The sequence below is a fragment of the Ranitomeya variabilis genome, chromosome 1 (genome assembly GCF_051348905.1).
Source record: "Ranitomeya variabilis isolate aRanVar5 chromosome 1, aRanVar5.hap1, whole genome shotgun sequence".
Classification (NCBI taxonomy): Eukaryota; Metazoa; Chordata; class Amphibia; order Anura; family Dendrobatidae; genus Ranitomeya; species Ranitomeya variabilis.
Window position 1 is genome coordinate 218,481,008 of NC_135232.1, and position 22,641 is coordinate 218,503,648.

Genomic DNA, 22,641 nt, shown 5'->3' on the forward strand with positions numbered 1-22,641 from the left:
TTATGTTTGTGTGGTGTAGAATGTGGAAAATGAGGGCTAATTCATTACTGTACGAACATCTGCCTTTTTATGGAGTAAATGCATTTAAAAATTTACCAGATGTGCCACACGCCAGTGTCCCTTTATGAGGTAATAACTCAGGAACGCTTCAACGGATCCTAGCGATTCTGAGACTGTTTTTTCGTGACATATTGGGCTTCATGTTAGTGGTAAAATTTAGGTCGATAATTTCTGAGTTTATTTGTGAAAAAAACGGAAATTTGGCAAAAATTTTGAAAATTTCGCAATTTTCACATTTTGAATTTTTATTCTGTTAAACCAGAGAGTTATGTGACACAAAATAGTTAATAAATAACATTTCCCACATGTCTACTTTACATCAGCACAATTTTGGAAACACATTTTTTTTTTTGCTAGGAAGTTATAAGGGTTAAAATTTGACCAGTGATTTCTCATTTTTACAACAAAATTTACAAAACCATTTTTTTTAGGGACCACCTCACATTTGAAGTCAGTTTGAGGGTTCTATATGGCTGAAAATACCCAAAAGTGACACCATTCTAAAAACTGCACCCCTCAAGGTGCTCAAAACCACATTCAAGAAGTTTATTAACCCTTCAGGTGTTTCACAGCAGCAGAAGCAACATGGAAGTAAAAAATGAACATTTAACTTTTTAGTCACAAAAAACGGTAATTAGTTCTTACCGGTAATTGTATTTCCAGGAATCCACCTGACAGCACCATTGGAGGACGTCCTTCTTATCCGTAGTGGGACAGGAACCACAAGTTAAAAGGACCCTCCCCACTCCACCCATCAGTGATTTTCTAAGTACCACATCTGGATGGATGCAAAAAAGAGTTTATTTACAATTACACACCAATGTTACATCACATTAGTCAGTAGTAAAAGTTTGCAGTGGGAGGGAACTAGTAGTGCTGTCAGGTGGATTCCTGGAAATACAATTACCGGTAAGAACTAATTACCGTTTTCCAGTCCACCACCTGACAGCACCATTGGAGAATACCAAAGGATGTTAACTAGGGTGGGACTACTGCATGTAAGACTTTCCTACCAAAGGCTAATTGGTCTGATACGACATCTATTTTATAGTGTCTAGCAAAGGTAGAAAGACTAGTCCAAGTCGCCGCCCTACAGATTTGCTCAGCTGAGGCTCCCCCCTTCTCTGCCCATGATGTAGAGATAGCTCGTGTTGAGTGGGCCCTAAGAGTATCCGGGGGATCTTTCCCTTGGTTTGTATATGCTAGGCTAATCATGTTTTTAATCCACCTAGCAATGGTTGATTTTGCTGCCTTGCAACCCCTATTTGGACCACCGTATTGAATAAATAAGTTAGTGTCCCGTCTCCAGCTTTCTGTCGCCCCCAGGTATTTTAGAACAGTCTCCCTAACGTCAAGGTTATGGTAGACCCCTTCTTTTGCGTTTTTAGGGTGTTGGCAGAAAGAAGGAAGGATTATTTCCTGATTTATATTGGTAGATGATACTACTTTGGGGAGGAAAGCTGGGTTATGTTTGAAGACTATTCTGTCGTCAAAGATTTGAAGATATGGGTTCTGGATAGAAAGAGCCTGCATCTCCCCTAGCCTTTTAGCCGATGTGATGGCAATTAGGAAGGCGGTTTTAAAGGAGAGATTGGCTATGTCCATATCTTCTGACAGTAAGTAAGGGGTTTTACACAAAGTGTTAAGGACCAGGTTTAGGTCCCAAGGAGGAGTTGATTTCCTCACAAGTGGCCTCATTCTCTGTGTGGCCCTGGAAAATCTTGCTATCCAGGGATGGGAGGCTAGTGATGTATCAAAAAATACACTAAGTGCTGCAATCTGTACTTTTAGAGTACTAGGCCGAAGGCCCTTGTCAAATCCGAGTTGCAGGAAATCGAGGATCTTGGGGATATCTGGTTTTGAAGTATCCACATGACCTTCTCCCAGAAAGGAACAATACCGCTTCCAGATCTTGTTGTAAATCGCCGAAGTCACCGGCTTTCTGCTTGCCTGGAGAGTGGTAATGACCTCTTCTGACAGGCCTCTGGATCTTAAGGTTTGCCGTTCAGGATCCAAGCAGATAGGTGCAGAGAGTCTGGATTCTTGTGGAACACCGGACCCTGAAGCAGAAGGTCCTGCCTGTTCGGTAGAAAGACTGGTTCTTCTGTTGACATCCTGGACAGTAGAGAAAACCAGCTTCTTTTTGGCCAGAAGGGAACCACCAGGATTACAGTTGCTCTCTCGTCTCGTATCTTCCTGAGTGTCTTCGATATCAGAGGAAGAGGCGGAAAGGCGTACAGGAGGCCTTCTCCCCAATACTGAGACAAGGCGTCTACTGCTGTGGCTCCATCTAGAGGATTCAGAGAAAAAAATGCTCTGACCTTTGCGTTTGACCTGGCGGCAAAGAGGTCCACCTGAGGTGTGCCCCATTTCTGGCATAGACAGCTGAATACTTCCGGGTTCAGTTCCCACTCCCCGGGATGTACCGACTTTCGGCTCAAGAAATCTGCTAGTTGATTCTTGGTACCTTCCAGGTGAACTGCCGAGATGGATTTGACAGATCTTTCTGCCCACCTGAAAATCTGGTCTGCTAAGTGTTGCAGTGGTGGATGTCTCGGACCTCCCTGGTGTCTCAGAAATGCCACTGCTGTGACATTGTCGGACAGTATTCTCACGTGTCTGTCTCGGACCAATGACTGGGCCTGGCTCAACACTTTCCAGATCGCATACAGCTCTCTGAAATTCGATGATCTTGCCGCAGTCTGAGGAGTCCATTCTCCCTGGTAGTATGTTCTTCCTATATGACCGCCCCATCCGTATTGACTGGCGTCTGTGGTAACCGTAACACAGGGATCGAGTACCCACGGTACTCCCTCTCTCAGGTTCCTCGGTCTGGTCCACCAGGTTAGGGATCTCTTCACTGACGGAGACACAAGCATCTTCCTGTCTAGGGAACTCTGTTTCCTGTTCCAGGATCCTAGGACTTCTCTTTGCAACTCCCGTGAGTGGAATTGGCTCCATTTCACACAGGGTATGCATGCTGTCATGAAGCCAAGTATCCTCATTGCATCTCTTATGGAGGGGGTACTTCTTCTGAATTGATGGATGTGTCTGATCAAGGCCTCTTGTCTGTCTTCTGGTAAGAAAGATGTTCTTAGGTTGGAATCCAAGATCACCCCCAAAAATTTTATTCTGGAATTTGGGACCAGGCAGGACTTTTTCCAGTTCACAATCCACCCCAGCTCTTGTAGGATGGAAAGGGTGAAAGTGCAGTCTATCTTGAGGAGTTTCTGTGATTTCGCCATTATCAGGAAGTCGTCCAGGTATGGGACTATGGTCACATTCTGATTCCTCAGATAGGCCACCACTTCCGACATCAGCTTGGTAAAGATCCTGGGCGCTGAAGCAAGCCCGAAGGGGAGACATCTGAACTGAAAGTGATGTACAATCCCCCTGTTCATTATGGCAAACCTCAGGAATTTTTGGTAGGAGAGGTGTATCGGGACATGATAGTATGCATTGCTCAGATCTAGGGTACACATTACCATGTCTTTGTCTATTAGAGGCGTCGTGGATCTTATAGATTCCATCCGGAATCTTTTGTACCGTACCCATTTGTTTAATGGTTTTAAGTTTATAATCGTCCGGGAGTCCCCGGACGGTTTCTTTATTGAAAATAAATGAGAATAATGGCCTTCGCCTCTTTCTGAGATGGGAACTGGCACAATCGCTTCTAATTCTAACAGCTCCTGGATGTTTGTCCACATGGAGGAGTCGGAGAGCGGGCAAGGTCAGGTTACTACAAATCTTTCTGGGGGACTGCCGGAGAATTCTAATTTGTATCCCTGTGCAATTACTTGTAGAATCCAAGGATTCTGGGACACCTTCTGCCAACCCCCTAGAAATTTCTGTAATCGACCTCCCACCTTTATGTCATTTATTTGACTTTGGTGTACCTGCACTAGGGAAGATGGAATCTCTACCTTTTCCACCCTTGGGATAAGACCACCTTCCCAGTCTTCCCTTTCCCCTTGTAGTCTGTCCTCTGACCAGGTCGGGACCTACGAAAGGGCTTATATTTTTTGGTATTCTCCTCAGGGAAACCTTTCTTTTTATCTGAGGCCTTTTCTAGAATATCGTCTAGAATTGGCGCAAATACTTTATTTCCTGAGAATGGGATTCCACACAATTTATTTTTTGACTGGAGATCCCCCGACCAGGTTTTAAGCCATATGGCTCTTCTGGCCGCATTAGACAGGGATTCGCTTCTAGCCGCGAACCTTACAGATTCGGCAGAAGCGTCTGCCATAAAGCCTCTTGCGAGTTTGAGCAATGGCAATGATTTAAGGATAACCTCTCTGGAAGTTTTGGCTTTGAGGTGATCCTCTAAATCGTCAATCCATAAGTGCATTGACCGGGCTACGGAGGTTGCCGCTATATTGGCCCGTATTATTGCCGCGGAGGACTCCCAAGTTCTCCTTAGCAAACCGTCTGCTTTACGATCCATAGGATCTTTTAATGCGGAAGAGTCCTCAAATGGGATTGAGGTCTTCTTCGCCACCTTTGCTAGTGGGACATCGATCTTGGGAACTTCATCCCACACTTTAATGTCCTCAGGGTTGTAGGGCAAACGAAGTCTAAAGTCCCTGGGAATCACTAGCTTCTTCTCCGCTTCCTGCCACTCTTCCAGGATCATGGAACGAATGTGGTTGTTGACGGGGAAGACTTTTGTCACTTGGGCATGTAATCCGCCAAACATCTCGTCCTGGATCGAGGTCTCCTCTGGTGTATCTTGTAGCTGCATGGTGTTACGCACAGCATAAAGAAGCTCATCCGTGTCTGTTGCGGAGAAGAGATATCTCTTCCCTCTGCCCACAGATCCGTCTCTTTCTTCCTGGTCAGAATCCCCCGAAACCTCACCCTCGGAAGAGGGGCTAGATTCCCTCGGCCTCTTCCGTGAAGTCTGCGGTTCTGACTGAGTAGCCTGGGGAAGATTCAAGCTTGAGATAGAAGCCTGAACCTCCTGTCGTATCATGGTCCTCATACTGGATAGCAGCGCAGTCTGCTCATCACCCACAATTTTGGATGTGCATGATTTGCACAATGGTTTCCGCCAGTTTTCCGGAAACTTAGTGGAACATATCGGGCATTTATTTTTCCCCGATTTTATTTCTTTCGGCTGTGGGGATGGAAGGCTCAGCCTAGGGTAAAATAGAGACACGTGGCACCGTAAGTAGGAAGCAGGGGGAGGGGTGAGCTTTGTGGTATGGCTTTGCATAGCCCACTCACGTGCCCCTGAAGCTGGTCAGTCCCCTCAGGTCTGGCAGTCTCCTCCATTAGTGACAATTCTACGTATAGCCGAGTGCTCCCTTTGTCAGGATGGCCGGCGGTATACAGACCCCCCTGGTGAGATTATATAGGTTTTACCTGGTTGATCCTGCCCTCCTTACCGCCGCTGCGGTGACCGCGCTGAGCCCCTCACCGAGGCCGGCGCTGCTGCCGGCGTCATCCTCCATGCTGGTCGCACCGGAAGTGACGTGGTCGTCGCAACCGGAAGTGACGCGGCCGCTGGACCCGGAAACCGCGGCCGCACGCTGGAGCCGGCCGCTGCTGGAAGCGGTCGCCGCATACACCTCCCGGCATGCAGGCACCCGGGCCGAGAGCCCCCCGAGGAGGAAGCGGACCGGACCCCAGGAGCAGCGCTACACTGGGGAGGCTGAGGGACCCCCCATGGCAGGTATCAGCCGCAGATATCTTGCGGCGGGGAAGGGAAAGGCTGGGCCCCCCGATCCCCACCATCTGCACAGCACCGTCGGAGGGCGTCTTGCAGTTCCTATCCGCAGTGGGACAGGAAAAACACTGATGGGTGGAGTGGGGAGGGTCCTTTTAACTTGTGGTTCCTGTCCCACTTACGGATAAGAAGGACGTCCTCCAATGGTGCTGTCAGGTGGTGGACTGGAAATGATCTTTTAGCAACAATTTTTTATTTTCCCAAGGGTAAAACGGGAAACTGGACCACGAACGTTGTTGTCCAATTTGTCCTGAGTACACCAATACCTCACATGTGGGGGTAAACCACTGTTTGGGCACATGGTAAGGCTCGGAAGGGAAGGAGCGCCATTTGACTTTTTGAATGAAAAATTATCTCCATCGTTAGCGGACACCATGTCGCGTTTGGAAAGCCCCTGTGTGCCTAAACATTGGAGCTCCTCCACAAGTGACCCCATTTTGGAAACTAGACCCCCCAAGGAACTCATCTAGAGGCATAGTGAGCACTTTAAACCCCCAGGTGCTTCACAAATTGATCCGCAAAAATGAAAAAGTACTTTTTTTTCACACAAAATTTCTTTTAGCCTCAATTCTTTCATTTTCACATGGGCAACAGGATAAAATGGATCCTAAAATTTGTTGGGCAATTTCTCCTGAGTATGCCGATACCTCATATGTGGGGGTAAACCACTGTTTGGGTGCACGGCAAGGCTCGGAAGGGGAGGCGTGCCATTTGACTTTTTGAATGGAAAATTAGCTCCAATCGTTAGCGGACACCATGTCGCGTTTGGAGAGCCCCTGTGTGCCTAAACATTGGGGCTCCCCTACAAGTGACCCCATTTTGGAAACTAGACCCCCCAAGGAACTTATCTAGATGCATAGTGAGCACTTATAACCCCCAGGTGCTTCACAGAAGTTTATAACGCAGAGCCGTGAAAATAAAAAAATAATTTTTCTTTCCTCAAAAATGATTTTTAGCCCAGAATTTTTTATTTTCCCAAGGGTAATAGGAGAAATTGGACCCCAAATGTTGTTGTCCAGTTTGTCCTGAGTACGATGATACCCCATATGTGGGGGTAAACCACTGTTTGGGTGCACGGCAGGGCTCGGAAGGGAAGGCATGCCATTTGGCTTTTTGAATGGAAAATTAGCTCCAATCATTAGCGGACACCATGTCGCGTTTGGAGAGCCCCTGTGTGCCTAAACATTGGAGCTCCCGCACAAGTGACCCCATTTTGGAAACTAGACCTCCCAAGGAACTAATCTAGATGTGTGGTGAGCACTTTGAACCCCCAAGTGCTTCCCAGAAGTTTATAACGCAGAGCCGTGAAAATAATAAATGTGTTTCCTTTCCTCAAAAATATTTTTTAGCCCAGAATTTTTTATTTTTGCAAGAGTAACAGGAGAAATTGGACCCCAAAAGTTGTTGTCCAGTTTCTCCTGAGTACGCTGATACCCCATATGTGGGGGTAAACCACTGTTTGGGCACACGTCAGGGCTCGGAAGGGAAGTAGTGACATTTGAAATGCAGACTTTGATGGAATGGTCTGCGGGCGTCACATTGCATTTGCAGAGCCCCTGATGTGCCTAAACAGTAGAAACACCCCACAAGTGACCCCATTTTGGAAACTAGACCCCCGAAGGAACTTATCTAGATGTGTGGTGACCACTTTCAACCCCCAAGTGCTTCACAGAAGTTTATAACGCAGAGCCGTGAAAATAAAAAATAATTGTTCTTTCCTCAAAAATTATGTTTTAGCAAGTAATTTTTATATTTTTGCAAGGGTAACAGGAGAAATTGGACCCCAACAGTTGTTGCCCAGTTTGTCCTGAGTACGCTGGTACCCCAAATGTGGGGGTAAACCACTGTTTGGGCGCACGTCGGGGCTTGGAAGGGCGGGAGCACCATTTGACTTTTTGAACGCAAGATTGGCTGGAATCAATGGTGGCGCCATGTTGCGTTTGGAGACCCCTGATGTGCCTAAACAGTGGAAACCCCTCAATTCTAACTTCAACACTAACCCCAACACACCCCTAATCCTAATCCCAACTGTAGCCATCACCCTAATCACAACCCTAACCCCAACACACCCCTAACCACAACCCTAACCGCAACACAACCGTAACCCTAATTCCAACCCTAATCCTAACCCTAATCCCAACCGTAACCCTAATCCCAACCCTAACTACAACTGTAACCCCAACACACTCCTAACCCTATCCGTAACCCTAACCACAAGCCTAATCTTAACCCTATTTCAAACCCTAGCCCTAATTCCAACCCTAACTCTAATTCCAACCCTAACCCTAAGGCTATGTGCCCACGTTGCGGATTCGTGTGAGATTTTGCCGCACGATTTTGGAAAAATCTGCAGGTAAAAGGCACTGCGTTTTGCCTGCGGATTTACAGCAGATTTCCAGTGTTTTTTTGTGCGGATTTCACCTGCGGATTCCTATTGAGGAACAGGTGTAAAATGCTGCGGAATCCGCACAAAGAATTGACATGCTGCGGAAAATACAATGCAGCGTTTCTGCACGGAATTTTCCGCACCATGGGCACAGCGGATTTGGTTTTCCATAGGTGTACATGGTACTGTAAACCTGATGGAAAACTGCTTCGAATTCGCAGCGGCCAATCCGCTGCGGATCCGCGGCCGATCCGCTCTGTGTGCACATGCCATAACCCTACCCCTAACCCTAACCCTACCCCTAACCCTACCCCTAGTTCTAACCCTAGTTCTAACCCTAGTGGAAAAAGAAAAAAAAATATTTTCTTTATTTTATTATTGTCCCTACCTATGGGGGTGATAAAGGGGGGGGTTTATTTATTATTTTTTTATTTTGATCGCTGTGGTAGAACCTACCACAGCGATCAAAATGTACTTGTAACGAATCTGCCAGCCGGCAGAGTCGGCGGGCGCACTGAGCATGCGCCCGCCATCTTGGAAGATGGCGGCGCCCAGTGAGAAGACGGACCGACTTCGGGAGGATCGGTAAGTATGAGGGGGTGGTGGGGGGGTGGATCGGAGCAGAGGGGGGGGGGATCGGAGGACGGGGGGAGCGGACAGGAGCACGGGGGAGCGGACAGGAGCACGGGGGAGCGAACAGGGGGACGGGGGAGCGAACAGGGGGACGGAGGGGGGTACCGGACAGAACGGAGGACTGGGGAGGAGATCGGGGGCGGTGGGGGGGGCCAGAACATGATTTCCAGCCATGGCAGATGCTATTGCAGCATCGGCCATGGCTGGATTGCAATATTTCACCATTTTCATAGGTGAAATATTGCAAATTGCTCTGATTGGCTGTTGAAAGTGCAACAGCCAATCAGAGCGATCGTAGCCACGTGGGGGCAAAGCCACCCCCCCTAGGCTTAAGTACAACTCCCCCTCTCCCTGCAGATCGGGTAAAATAGGAGTTAACCCTTTCACCCGATCTGCAGGGATGCGATCATTCCATGACGCCACATAGGCGTCATGGGTCGGGAAGGGGTTAACCCCCTGCACCAGAAATGAGTGGACAGAGCTCAAAAGTTGCACGGCGCACCAATTGACTCACTAACATTTTCTGTCACTTTCCAACAGTACCAATCCCAAACAGATGGTCAACAGGATGGGCACTTCGATTAATCTGGTACACTCAGCAGTAGAAGGGACTGAAAGAGCCATTTACTAGTCTACCATGCACGCCTGACTGGCAATAACTATGTAAATAGGATTGTCTGACGATCTCTAAAATCCTGTTACTTATTAACTAGCATATGTATTAAAAAATCTGACCTTGTCCAAAAAACTAATGGCACATGCATGTAAATGGGAGGCACGGTGGCTCAGTGGCACTCCGTTAGCACTGCTGATTTCCAGGGCTGGGTTCAAATCCCACCAAGGACAACATCTGAAAGGAGTCCATGTTCTGCTCATGTTTGTGTGGGTTCCTCCCACAATCTAAACCCATACTGATAGGGAATTTACATTATGCGTCCCAATGGAGACAGTGATGTCTGTACAGCGCTGCGGAATAGGATGGCGCTATGCAAGCATAAAATTGTTTAAAGGGAATCTGTCACCCCAAAATTAGCCTGTAAGCTAAAGCCACCGGCATCAGGGGCTTATCTACAGCATTCTGTAATGCTGTAGATAAGCCCCTGATGTAACCTGAAAGATAACAAAAACGAGTTAGGGTACCGTCTCACAGTGGCACTTTGATCGCTACGACGGCACGATCCGTGACGTTCCAGCGATATCGGTGTGTCTGACATGCAGCAGCGATCAGGGACCCCGCTGAGAATCGTACGTCGTAGCAGATCGTTTGGAACTTTCTTTCGTCGCTGATCTCCCGCTGTCATCGCTGGATCGGTGTGTGACACCGATCAATGATGCGTTCGCTTGTAACCAGAGTAAACATCGGGTTACTAAGCGCAGGGCCGCGCTTAGTAACCCGATGTTTACCCTGGTTACCATCGCAAATGTAAAAAAAAAACCTGCCAGCCGTAAAGTGAAAGCAGAGCACAGCGGTTACGTCACCGCTGTGCTGTGCTTTCACTTTACGGCCGGCAGTCAGTCAGTGCGGGAAGCAGACGGCAAGGGACCTGACGGACACCGGAATGTGAGTATGTACTGTTTTTTTTTTTTTTACATTTACGATGGTGACCAGGGTAAACATCGGGTTACTAAGCGCGGCCCTGCGCTTAGTAACCCGATGTTTACCCTGGTTACCCGGGGACTTCGGCATCGTTGGTCGCTGGAGAGCTGTCTGTGTGACAGCTCCCCAGCGACCACACAACGACTTACCAACGATCACGGCCAGGTCGTATCGCTGGTCGTGATCGTTGGTAAATCGTTTTGTGTAACGGTACCCTTAGGCTACTTTCACATTTCCGTCTTTTGTGTCACGTCGCAATCCGTTAATTTTTGAAAATGGAGGATCCTGCATTTTCCCATAGACTTGTATTGCCGACGGATCGCGACGTATGGCCACACGTTGCGTCCGTTGTGTACTGGATGCGTCGGGTTTTGGCGGACCGTCGTCACAGAAAAACGTTCCCTTGAACGTTCCCGTCTGCGCATGCCCGGCAGGAAATGTCTCTCTCTGACTCTTTCCAGCCCGGCAACACAGACGGATATGTGAAAGCAAACACTTACGTCGGTACGTCGCTTCGTGACTGGCGACTACCGACGGAAGTGTGAAAGAAGCCTTAGATTATACTCACCCAGGAGCGGTCCCGGTTCTGTCCGATGGCCAAAATGCTCCAGGTCCATTGCCTCCCATCTTCATACAATGACGTCCTCTTCTTTGCTTCCTGTCGCAGCTCCGGCGCAGGCGTACTTTATCCTCCCTGTTGAGGGCAGCGTAAAGTACTGCAGTGCGCAGGCGCTGGGCCTCTCTGACCTTTCCCGGCGCCTGCGCACTGCAGTACTTTGCTCTGCCCTCAACAGGGCAGATAAAGTACGCCTGTGCAGGAGCCGTGGCAGGAAGCAAAGAAGAGGACGTCATCATATGAAGATGGGAGGTGCAGGACCCAGACCACGACACCCATCGGGACCGCCCCTGGGTGAGTATAATCTAACATGCTTTTCTTATCTTTCATGTTACATGGGGGGGGGGGGGGGGGGGGAGGGGGGCGGCTTATTTACAGCATTAGGGTATGTGCACACGTTGCGGATTTCTTGCAGAAATTTCCTGAAGAAAACCGGAAATTTTCTGCAAGAAATCCGCATTTTTTTTTTGCGTTTTTTTCGCGTTTTTTTAGCATTCTGCAAGCGTAATTAGCTTGCAGAATGCTTAAGTTTTCCAAGCGATCTGTAGCATCGCTTGGAAAACTGACTGACAGGTTGGTCACACTTGTCAAACATAGCGTTTGACAAGTGTGACCAACTTTTTACTATAGATGCAGCATCTATAGTAAAAGATAGAATGTTTAAAAATAATTAAAATAAAAAAATGCTTATACTCACCCAGACATCTCCTCAGCGGCGTCCGTTCCTCTTCCTATAGCTGGTCTGTGCGCACAGGACCTTCCGTGACGTCACGGTCACGTGAGCGGTCACATGACCGCTCACGACCAATCACAGGACAGTGACGTCATCGGCAGGGTCTTTCACCGCACACCAGCTACAGGAACCGAAGCGACAGCGTGCAGTGGAGGCGGGAAGACATCGAGGGTGAGTATAGGACTGTTTTTTATTTTAATTCTTATTTTTTGACCACTTATATGGTGCCCAGTGCGTGGAGGAGAGTCTCCTCTCCTCCACCCTGGGTACCAACCGCACATAATCTGCTTACTTCCCGCATCGTGGGCACAGCCCCGTGCGGGAAGTAAGCAGATCAATGGACCCCTAGGTGTGCGGAATCCCCTGCAATTCCGCATTTTAATGAACATGTTGCTTTTTTTTCCGCAATGCGATTTTTTCGCGGAAAAAAAGGCTACATTTGCACAAAAAATGCGGAATACACTTAAAATAATAGGAGGCATATGTAAGCGTTTTTTTCGCGTTTTTATAGCGAAAAAACGCGAAAAAAACGCGAAAAATACTTAACGTGTGCACATGGCCTTACAGAATGCTGTAGATAAGCCCCTGATGCCGGAGGCCTTAGCTTATAGGCGAAAAATGGGGTGACAGATTCCCTTTAAGTGTTGTCCTGTTGTCATATGTACACAGGGAGGGAAATTGGAGTCTCAAGCATGGCACTTAGCTCTGTGGATATTATCTGGTCTAAGCTTTTGTGACATGAAAAATTGATAGTATACTTAGGCTATGTTCACACGTTGCAGTTTTTATGCTTTTTTTTTCCCCCGCAAGCAAAACCTGCTCTTAGCAGTAGCAATATCGCTTCAAAAAAAAAAAAAAAAAAAGCCGATTTTGCTTAATTTTTGTTGCTTTTTTTTTTCCTGCGTTTTTGTCATGATTCATTTGTCTCTTGTACATGCTGATAAAAGTTTAGTGCATTAAAAAAATAATCTGATTCTACTTCTCCAGGCTTTGGCACCACAAAACGATACCTGCGCTTTTTTTTTTTTCCAGCATTTTTTTTGCACCATCTATTGCTTTTAGATCTATTACATTTTCTTATACCCGGGTCTGCAGAGTCGGTAAGCCAAACCACAGACTCCGATTCCTCAATTTCCCTGACTCCCGACTCCACAGCACTGCCTCACTCCTGAGCATGTACATAAAGTGCAGCACAGATTCATCTCACAGACATAGGCCATTTCATAACTTTCCCAAAATATGAAAACATTTACAGAACATCCTGCATTGTACTACTGGACCCATTTTGCATATTTTAGAGTCTGTCCATTTTAATACAGACTCCATCTCCATGACTCAAGACTCCACAGCCCCACTTATAAAAGGAAGACTTGCTGTGTGTAAAATCAATAAAAGTCAGAGGGTCTTGCCTTTAAGGCTGTATGCACACTTTGCGGCGTGCTCTGCGGGTTCTCCCGCAGCGGAATTGATAAATCTGCAGGGCAAAACCGCTGCGGTTATCCCTGCAGATTTATCGCGGTTTGTTTTGCGATTTCCGCTGCGGGATTACACCTATACTATTGATGCTGCATATGCAGCATCAATAGTAATGTTAAAAATAATACAAATTGGTTAAATACTCACCCTCTGATGTCCGGATCTCCTCGGCGCTGCACGCGGCGCTCCGGTTCCAAAGATGCTGTGCCGAGAAGGACCTTCGTGACGTCACGGTCATGTGACCGCGACATCACGGTCATGTGACCGCGACGTCACCGCAGGTCCTGCTCGCACAGCAACTGAGACCGGACGGCCGCGTGCAGCGCTGAGAGGCGAGTATAGCATTATTTTTTATTTTAATTCTTTTTTTTTTTACACTATTTATGCTTCCCAGGGCCTGGAGGAGAGTCTCCTCTCCTCCACCCCGGGTAGCAACCGCACATTATCCGCTTACTTCCCGCATCGTGGGCACAGCCCCATGCGGGAAGTAAGCGGATCAATGCATTTCTATGGGTGCAGAATCGCTGCGATTCTGCACAGAGAAGTGACATGCTGCGGGTTGTAAACCGCTGCATTTCTGCGCGGTTTTTCCCGCAGCATGTGCACTGCGGTTTGCGGTTTCCATAGGGTTTACATGTTAATGTAAACGCTATGGAAACTGCTGCGGACCCGCAGCATCAAAATCGCCGCGGATCCGCGGTAAAACCCGCAAAGTGTGAACATGGCCTTAAGGTACCGTTACACTCAGCGACGCTGCAGCGATATAGACAACGATCCGATCGCTGCAGCGTCGCTGTTTAGGTCGCTGTAGAGATGTCAAATACAGCAGCTCCAGAACGATGCAGGAGCGATCCTGTGACGGTGACACACTTATCGTTCTCACAGGTCGTTAGCTCCATGTTTAGCATTGCTGGCATCGTTGCTTTTGCTGTCAAACACGACGATACACACCGACCTAACGACGAAATAAGGTGCTGGCCTTCTAGCTCCGACCAACGATATCACAGCGGGATCCAGATCGCTGCTGCGTGTCAAACACAACGATATCGCTATCCAGGACACTGCAACGTCACGGATCGTTGTCGTTCTCGTTGGAAAGTTGTTCAGTGTGAAGGTACCTTAACAGCTCCACCTCCCGCCTCTGCAGCCCACGCTGCTTCTTGTCAACATGGTTGTTGCAGTGACAGCAATAAAGCACTAAATTAGTATTATGGCCCCTTTATCCTGAAGATTATGGGGGTCTGAGAGATCAGGGCCTCACCAATCACAAGAAGATAGTCTAACCTAAGGATATGCCATTACTTTATCAGAGGATAATAGAAGTTCTTGACGTTTCGAGTAAAAAAAAAAATAAACAACACATTGCATTGGGAAAAAAAAGTTAACATCTCTGTTATTGTTCCTTTAAGAATAACCAACAAGTTATTGACAGATTAGATACAGTAACCGGCATCAAGCTGAAATGAGTCATGAGATTTCATGTAAGTGGCCTATGATTGTAAAGCGCACACACACCCATTAATAGCAGCCCCTTTTAGGAAATGTATATAACCTACTTATTTTAGTGATAAAAAAGTGATTAAGTCTATAAAGAATGACATATCCCCAACCAAAGCAAGAAGCACAGTCACATGTAAGCTAGTCCTTGAGTTGTCCTCAGTCCAATGCCTAGCAGTTTCTGGTGAAAGGACACAAGTGATAAATAGGCTGCTCCTACAGCTGACATCTCCTAGGCCCCTGGCTGGTCTTTCCAATGATAAACAAGTATTTTGGGTAAGGCCCCATCACACCACTTTTTTGCTATTAATTTTGAGTGAATGCTGGAAAGTTCACAATGGACATTTACGTGCACACGGATCGCATACGCACCCAATATTCCAGATGCAATCCATTGTTTTTTCTATAGGCAGCGCTGTCAATGGAATTTTATGAAAACTTATATACATGCTGTGAAACAAACTGCAGCACAAATTGATCTGGGCCATAAATTTCAAGTCTGCAGCATGTTAATTCATGCCATTGAACGTCACCACACAATTCACATTTCACACTGCAAAGGTTGCGTCATGTCCATCACATTTCAGCACTGAAATCGCCAGTATTTTTTTCTGCTGAAATTCCATATGGATCTATGACCGGTCTGCACTGGTTTGTTCCAACAGAAGACTGCTGGGACCCCCTCCGATCCCCAAGAGTCCTGTGTGCATGGAGAGGTGGATGACCACGTGCACTGCTCTCCATTCATTCTTGCTGGGTCTGCCAGGGACAGCTGCATACACAGTTTGACAATCTTTAGCAGTCCCATAGACAATGACTAGAGTGGAGGAGCGCATGCTTGACCTTGGCTCCATTTTGGGCATCGGTTGGGTGTTCCAGCACTTGTACTCCCAATGATCATATAGCTATCCCCTAGAAAATGTATATACGGTATGTGTTTTGTGAACATGGTAAGCAGTGGGTCACAGGATATGAAACTGTACTGCAACCATTCAACATTCAAGTCATGACATAATTGGCATTTATCACAGCCGCTGGTTGGTGTACACATAGGGCGCTTATGGCATAATTGCCATTTATCACAGCCGCTGGCTGGTGTACACACTGGGCGCTTTTCATGGCATAATTGGCATTTATCACAGCCGCTGGTTGGTGTACACACTGGGCGCTTATGGCATAATTGGCATTTATCACAGCCGCTGGTTGGTGTACACACTGGGCGCTTATGGCATAATTGGCATTTATCACAGCCGCTGGTTGGTGTACACACTGGGCGCTTTTCATGGCATAAGTGGCATTTATCACAGCCGCTGGTTGGTGTACACACTGGGCGCTTATGGCATAATTGGCATTTATCACAGCCGCTGGTTGGTGTACACATTGGGCGCTTATGGTATAATTGCCATTTATCACAGCCGCTGGTTGGTGTACACACTGGGCGCTTATGGCATAAGTGGCATTTATCACAGCCGCTGGTTGGTGTACACATTGGGCGCTTATGGCATAATTAGCATTTATCACAGCCGCTGGTTAGTGTAGACATTGGGCGCTTATGGCATAATTGCCATTTATCACAGCTGCTGGTTGGTGTACACACTGGGCGCTTATGGCATAAGTGGCATTTATCACAGCCGCTGGTTAGTGTACACACTGGGCGCTTATGGCATAATTGGCATTTATCACAGCAACTGGTTGGTGTACACACTGGGCGCTTTTCATGGCATAATTGGCATTTATCACAGCCGCTGGTTGGTGTACACACTGGGCGCTTATGGCATAATTGGCATTTATCACGGACGCTGGTTGGTGTACACACTGGGCGCTTATGGCATAATTGGCATTTATCACAGCCGCTGGTTGGTGTACACACTGGGCGCTTTTCATGGCATAAGTGGCATTTATCACAGCCGCTGGTTGGTGTACACACTGGGCGCTTATGGCATAATTGCCATTTATCACAGCCGCTGGTTGGTGTACACACTGGGCGCTTATGGCATAAGTGGCATTTATCACAGCCGCTGGTTGGTGTACACATTGGGCGCTTATGGCATAATTAGCATTTATCACAGCCGCTGGTTAGTGTAGACATTGGGCGCTTATGGCATAATTGCCATTTATCACAGCTGCTGGTTGGTGTACACACTGGGCGCTTATGGCATAAGTGGCATTTATCACAGCCGCTGGTTAGTGTACACACTGGGCGCTTATGGCATAATTGGCATTTATCACAGCCGCTGGTTGGTGTACACACTGGGCGCTTTTCATGGCATAATTGGCATTTATCACAGCCGCTGGTTGGTGTACACACTGGGCGCTTATGGCATAATTGGCATTTATCACAGACGCTGGTTGGTGTACACACTGGGTGCTTTTCATGGCATAATTGGCATTTATCACAGCCGCTGGTTGGTGTACACACTGGGCGCTTATGGCATAATTGGCATTTATCACAGACGCTGGTTGGTGTACACACTGGGTGCTTATGGCATAATTGGCATTTATCACAGCCGCTGGTTGGTGTACACACTGGGCGCTTATGGCATAATTGGCATTTATCACAGCCGCTGGTTGGTGTACACATTGGGCGCTTATGGTATAATTGCCATTTATCACAGCCGCTGGTTGGTGTACACACTGGGCGCTTATGGCATAAGTGGCATTTATCACAGCCGCTGGTTAGTGTAGACATTGGGCGCTTATGGCATAATTGCCATTTATCACAGCTGCTGGTTGGTGTACACACTGGGCGCTTATGGCATAAGTGGCATTTATCACAGCCGCTGGTTAGTGTACACACTGGGCGCTTATGGCATAATTGGCATTTATCACAGCCGCTGGTTGGTGTACACACTGGGCGCTTTTCATGGCATAATTGGCATTTATCACAGCCGCTGGTTGGTGTACACACTGGGCGCTTATGGCATAATTGGCATTTATCACAGACGCTGGTTGGTGTACACACTGGGCGCTTATGGCATAATTGGCATTTATTACAGCCGCTGGTTGGTGTACACACTGGGCGCTTATGGCATAATTGGCATTTATCACAGCCGCTGGTTGGTGTACACACTGGGCGCTTTTCATGGCATAAGTGGCATTTATCACAGCCGCTGGTTGGTGTACACACTGGGCGCTTATGGCATAAGTGGCATTTATCACAGCCGCTGGTTGGTGTACACATTGGGCGCTTATGGTATAATTGCCATTTATCACAGCCGCTGGTTGGTGTACACACTGGGCGCTTATGGCATAAGTGGCATTTATCACAGCCGCTGGTTGGTGTACACATTGGGCGCTTATGGCATAATTAGCATTTATCACAGCCGCTGGTTAGTGTAGACATTGGGCGCTTATGGCATAATTGCCATTTATCACAGCTGCTGGTTGGTGTACACACTGGGCGCTTATGGCATAAGTGGCATTTATCACAGCCGCTGGTTAGTGTACACACTGGGCGCTTATGGCATAATTGGCATTTATCACAGCCGCTGGTTGGTGTACACACTGGGCGCTTTTCATGGCATAATTGGCATTTATCACAGCCGCTGGTTGGTGTACACACTGGGCGCTTATGGCATAATTGGCATTTATCACAGCCGCTGGTTGGTGTACACACTGGGCGCTTTTCATGGCATAATTGGCATTTATCACAGCCGCTGGTTGGTGTACACACTGGGCGCTTTTCATGGCATAAGTGGCATTTATCACAGCCGCTGGTTGGTGTACACACAGGGCGCTTATGGCATAATTAGCATTTATCACAGCCGCTGGTTAGTGTAGACATTGGGCGCTTATGGCATAATTGCCATTTATCACAGCTGCTGGTTGGTGTACACACTGGGCGCTTTTCATGGCATAATTGGCATTTATCACAGCCGCTGGTTGGTGTACACACTGGGCGCTTATGGCATAATTGGCATTTATCACAGCCGCTGGTTGGTGTACACACTGGGCGCTTATGGCATAATTGGCATTTATCACAGCCGCTGGTTGGTGTACACACTGGGCGCTTATGGCATAATTGGCATTTATCACAGCCGCTGGTTGGTGTACACACTGGGCGCTTATGGCATAATTGGCATTTATCACAGCCGCTGGTTGGTGTACACACTGGGCGCTTTTCATGGCATAATTGGCATTTATCACAGCCGCTGGTTGGTGTACACACTGGGCGCTTATGGCATAATTGGCATTTATCACAGCCGCTGGTTGGTGTACACATTGGGCGCTTATGGTATAATTGCCATTTATCACAGCCGCTGGTTAGTGTAGACATTGGGCGCTTATGGCATAATTGCCATTTATCACAGCTGCTGGTTGGTGTACACACTGGGCGCTTTTCATGGCATAATTGGCATTTATCACAGCCGCTGGTTGGTGTACACACTGGGCGCTTATGGCATAATTGGCATTTATCACAGCCGCTGGTTGGTGTACACACTGGGCGCTTTTCATGGCATAAGTGGCATTTATCACAGCCGCTGGTTGGTGTACACACTGGGCGCTTATGGCATAATTGGCATTTATCACAGCCGCTGGTTGGTGTACACATTGGGCGCTTATGGTATAATTGCCATTTATCACAGCCGCTGGTTGGTGTACACACTGGGCGCTTATGGCATAAGTGGCATTTATCACAGCCGCTGGTTGGTGTACACATTGGGCGCTTATGGCATAATTAGCATTTATCACAGCCGCTGGTTGGTGTACACATTGGGCGCTTATGGCATAATTAGCATTTATCACAGCCGCTGGTTGGTGTACACACTGGGCGCTTATGGCATAAGTGGCATTTATCACAGCCGCTGGTTGGTGTACACACTGGGCGCTTATGGCATAAGTGGCATTTATCACAGCCGCTGGTTGGTGTACACATTGGGCGCTTATGGCATAATTAGCATTTATCACAGCCGCTGGTTGGTGTACACACTGGGCGCTTATGGCATAATTAGCATTTATCACAGCCGCTGGTTGGTGTACACACTGGGCGCTTATGGCATAATTAGCATTTATCACAGCTGCTGGTTGGTGTACACACTGGGCGCTTATGGCATAATTGGCATTTATCACAGCCGCTGGTTGGTGTACACACTGGGCACTTTTCATGGCATAATTGGCATTTATCACAGCCGCTGGTTGGTGTACACACTGGGCGCTTATGGCATAATTGGCATTTATCACAGCCGCTGGTTGGTGTACACACTGGGCGCTTTTCATGGCATAAGTGGCATTTATCACAGCCGCTGGTTGGTGTACACACTGGGCGCTTATGGCATAATTGGCATTTATCACAGCCGCTGGTTGGTGTACACACTGGGCGCTTATGGCATAATTGGCATTTATCACAGCCGCTGGTTGGTGTACACACTGGGCGCTTATGGCATAATTGGCATTTATCACAGCCGCTGGTTGGTGTACACACTGGGCGCTTATGGCATAATTGGCATTTATCACAGCCGCTGGTTGGTGTACACACTGGGCGCTTTTCATGGCATAATTGGCATTTATCACAGTCGCTGGTTGGTGTACACACTGGGCGCTTATGGCATAAACCTAAATATGAACAGGGCCTAAAGTGCCATGGGAGCCGCCACCTGTGGGAGCCATAATGCCAGGCTCTATGGATGTGTCCAGGCAGACAGGTTTGATCTGCTCCTTTCGGTGGTATTCACAGGCCGGTGTGTGCCGGGCCTGCCTTCTCCATACACACGGCTGTGTGCAGGCAGGCTGCGGCAGATCAGGGGTCTCACCAGTCTCAGCCGTGGAAATCCACCAGAGACCGATGCCCGCAGTGATCGCGGCCGGCTGCTGACAGGACGGGAGGACCTCAGGAAGCGGCGCAGAATGCGGAGCCGGCACAGACGCCCTGTCTGCCATTGGCGAGCACTGCGGATTAACCCCGTGCGGCCCGCGCCCCATGGAGGAGCGGCGATCGGCCGGTACAGGGCGCGATATAACAAGGCGCTGTCCGCTGTCACCTCCCGCCGGCCATGCGGCACCGAGCACAGGCCGGCAATGCACGGGGACCTGGGCACCGATGCGCCGGATTCCCGCCGACCGGCTGCGGCACGTACAGGCCTCCAGCGGCAGGCAGGACACACGCTGCAACCCTGAAGGTGAGGCCCGGAGAGCCCGCGGCCTAGTCCCCCCTCCTCCACACCCGCAACGCCCTTTAATAACATGGCTTCGCCCAACATCACCCACCTGCCCATGTTCTGCCTGCCTCCTCCTCCGGGCGCCGGCACGTTGGCCCCGCCGGGCTTCCTGTTATTACCGGTCTGCTTCATGGACATGACGGTCCCATAAACAACCGGCAGTCAAAGCAGCTGACGAACCGGGCGGAAAGCAAAGCGGCGGCTTCTCCTCTACGTTAAAAATCAGTCACGGAAGTGGTTAAAAGAGCGGAGCGGTCAGAGTGCGGGCCGAGCGGCGGCGGGACGCCGGGTCACAGCGGCTCAGGTCTCCTCGGTTGCCACAGGCGAGCAAGACCAAAACAGTCTGCTGAAAACGGGGCCGCGGAGGAATACAGCCCTGCGCCGTCACTATATCCGCCTGCACCGGGGCCGCGACCTTCTCTCCTCCGTCCACCGTCTAAGCCGAGAGTAAAATCCCTCCGGTCTCCGGGAACTGACTGCCGCACAGAGGACAAATAACGCGGGGGCGACGGCGGAGAGCGGCGGCTGCACGAGGAGAACTCTTTACGGGAAGTCGGAAGGATACCTGTGAGGGGCGGAGTGCGCCCTACAGAACACGTGAGCCGGTCTGTGCTGCTGCTGGTGCTCGGCCGGGAGCTGCGCAGTCCTGTGTCACCAGCGGGGAGGAGGGCGGTGCGAGATAACGCCCAGTGTGCGCTGAGTGCGGCGCTACACTGCGGGGTCATGCTAGGGTTAAACCGTGACTGCCGGGCGGGCGGTTACCCACCGGGACCTGGGAGTGAGCGGACCAACGCCATGAATTCGGTGGAGCAGGTCCCGGTGTGTCCTGTGGATAATTATAGGTGACGGTGCAGAACTTTGAGGTGCTGCATGTAAAGTAAGGGTTAAAAGGGTGCTCGCTAAGTCCATGCATCACTTTCCTATGAGGCCTCTTGCACATGTCCATGTCTCCAATACATGTGACAGTTTTCGCAACTACTGGGGACATTGTGCAAATGACTGGGTCTGTGCACATGTCAGTGTTTCCACGGACCGTGTGCCCCATACGTAGACATGTCCGTTTTTAACCGTCAGCATCGGCCGCTAACTGTCCTGCACACGGAGAACACATTGATGTCCTCCGTGTGACACGCATCGGCACCAGGGAAGAGGCGCTACAGTAAGCGCTGTTCCCCGGAGGCTGGTGCTGAAGACGAGTCTCATCATTCTCCCCTGCTCTGCCAGCATTCAGAGGAGAATGATGGGGGTTATATTACAGTCAGAAGGATGACAGCAGGTTGGGGCTTTTGGGACTATTACTCTCATCATCCGACGCCTGCTGCCGCTAATAACAGTGACAACAGGAGCGGATGATCGGGGTATTCCTCACCCGACGCCTGCGATATAACAAAATAAGGAATTAAAAACACGGTGTGGGTTCCCCCCTATTTTCTTTAACCAACCAGGCAAAACTCACAGCTGGGGGCAGCAGCTGTCGGCTTCCGCAAGGTTATCAAGAATAGAGGGGTCCCCACTCTGTTTTTTTTTAATTCAATAAATGTGGGTTCCATTTTTTTACAACCAGTCTTGCTAAAGCTCACAGCTGGGGCTGGTATTCTCAGGCTGGTAACGGGCCAATGATATAGTCTAGTCCCCCCCCCCCCAGCCTAAAAACAACAGCCCGCAGCTGCCCATAAAAGGCGCATTTATTAGATACCCCAATTCTGGCTCTTTGCCCGACTCTTCCTACTTGCCCTGTAGCTGTGGCAAGTGGGGGT

The 22,641-nt window shown here is 48.9% G+C and overlaps 1 protein-coding gene across 25 annotated transcripts in view; it reads right to left on the bottom strand.

Annotated features, from left to right (window-relative positions):
* ATXN2 (ataxin 2) overlaps window positions 1-21,593 on the bottom strand; it is a 177,619-nt gene extending 156,026 nt beyond the window's left edge. For 9 of the 25 annotated variants that reach the window (XM_077292706.1, XM_077292700.1, XM_077292684.1 and 6 more), the window contains exon 1: window positions 20,934-21,229. In XM_077292706.1, coding sequence (XP_077148821.1) covers window positions 20,934-21,022 — 89 coding nt within the window. In that variant the 5' untranslated portion in view covers window positions 21,023-21,229. Of the gene's footprint in view, window positions 1-20,933; window positions 21,271-21,449 lie in introns of those variants that run through there. The other 16 variants (XM_077292616.1, XM_077292592.1, XM_077292657.1 and 13 more) reach the window with 9 other exon arrangements.
* Between the last annotated feature and the right edge of the window lie 1,048 nt (window positions 21,594-22,641).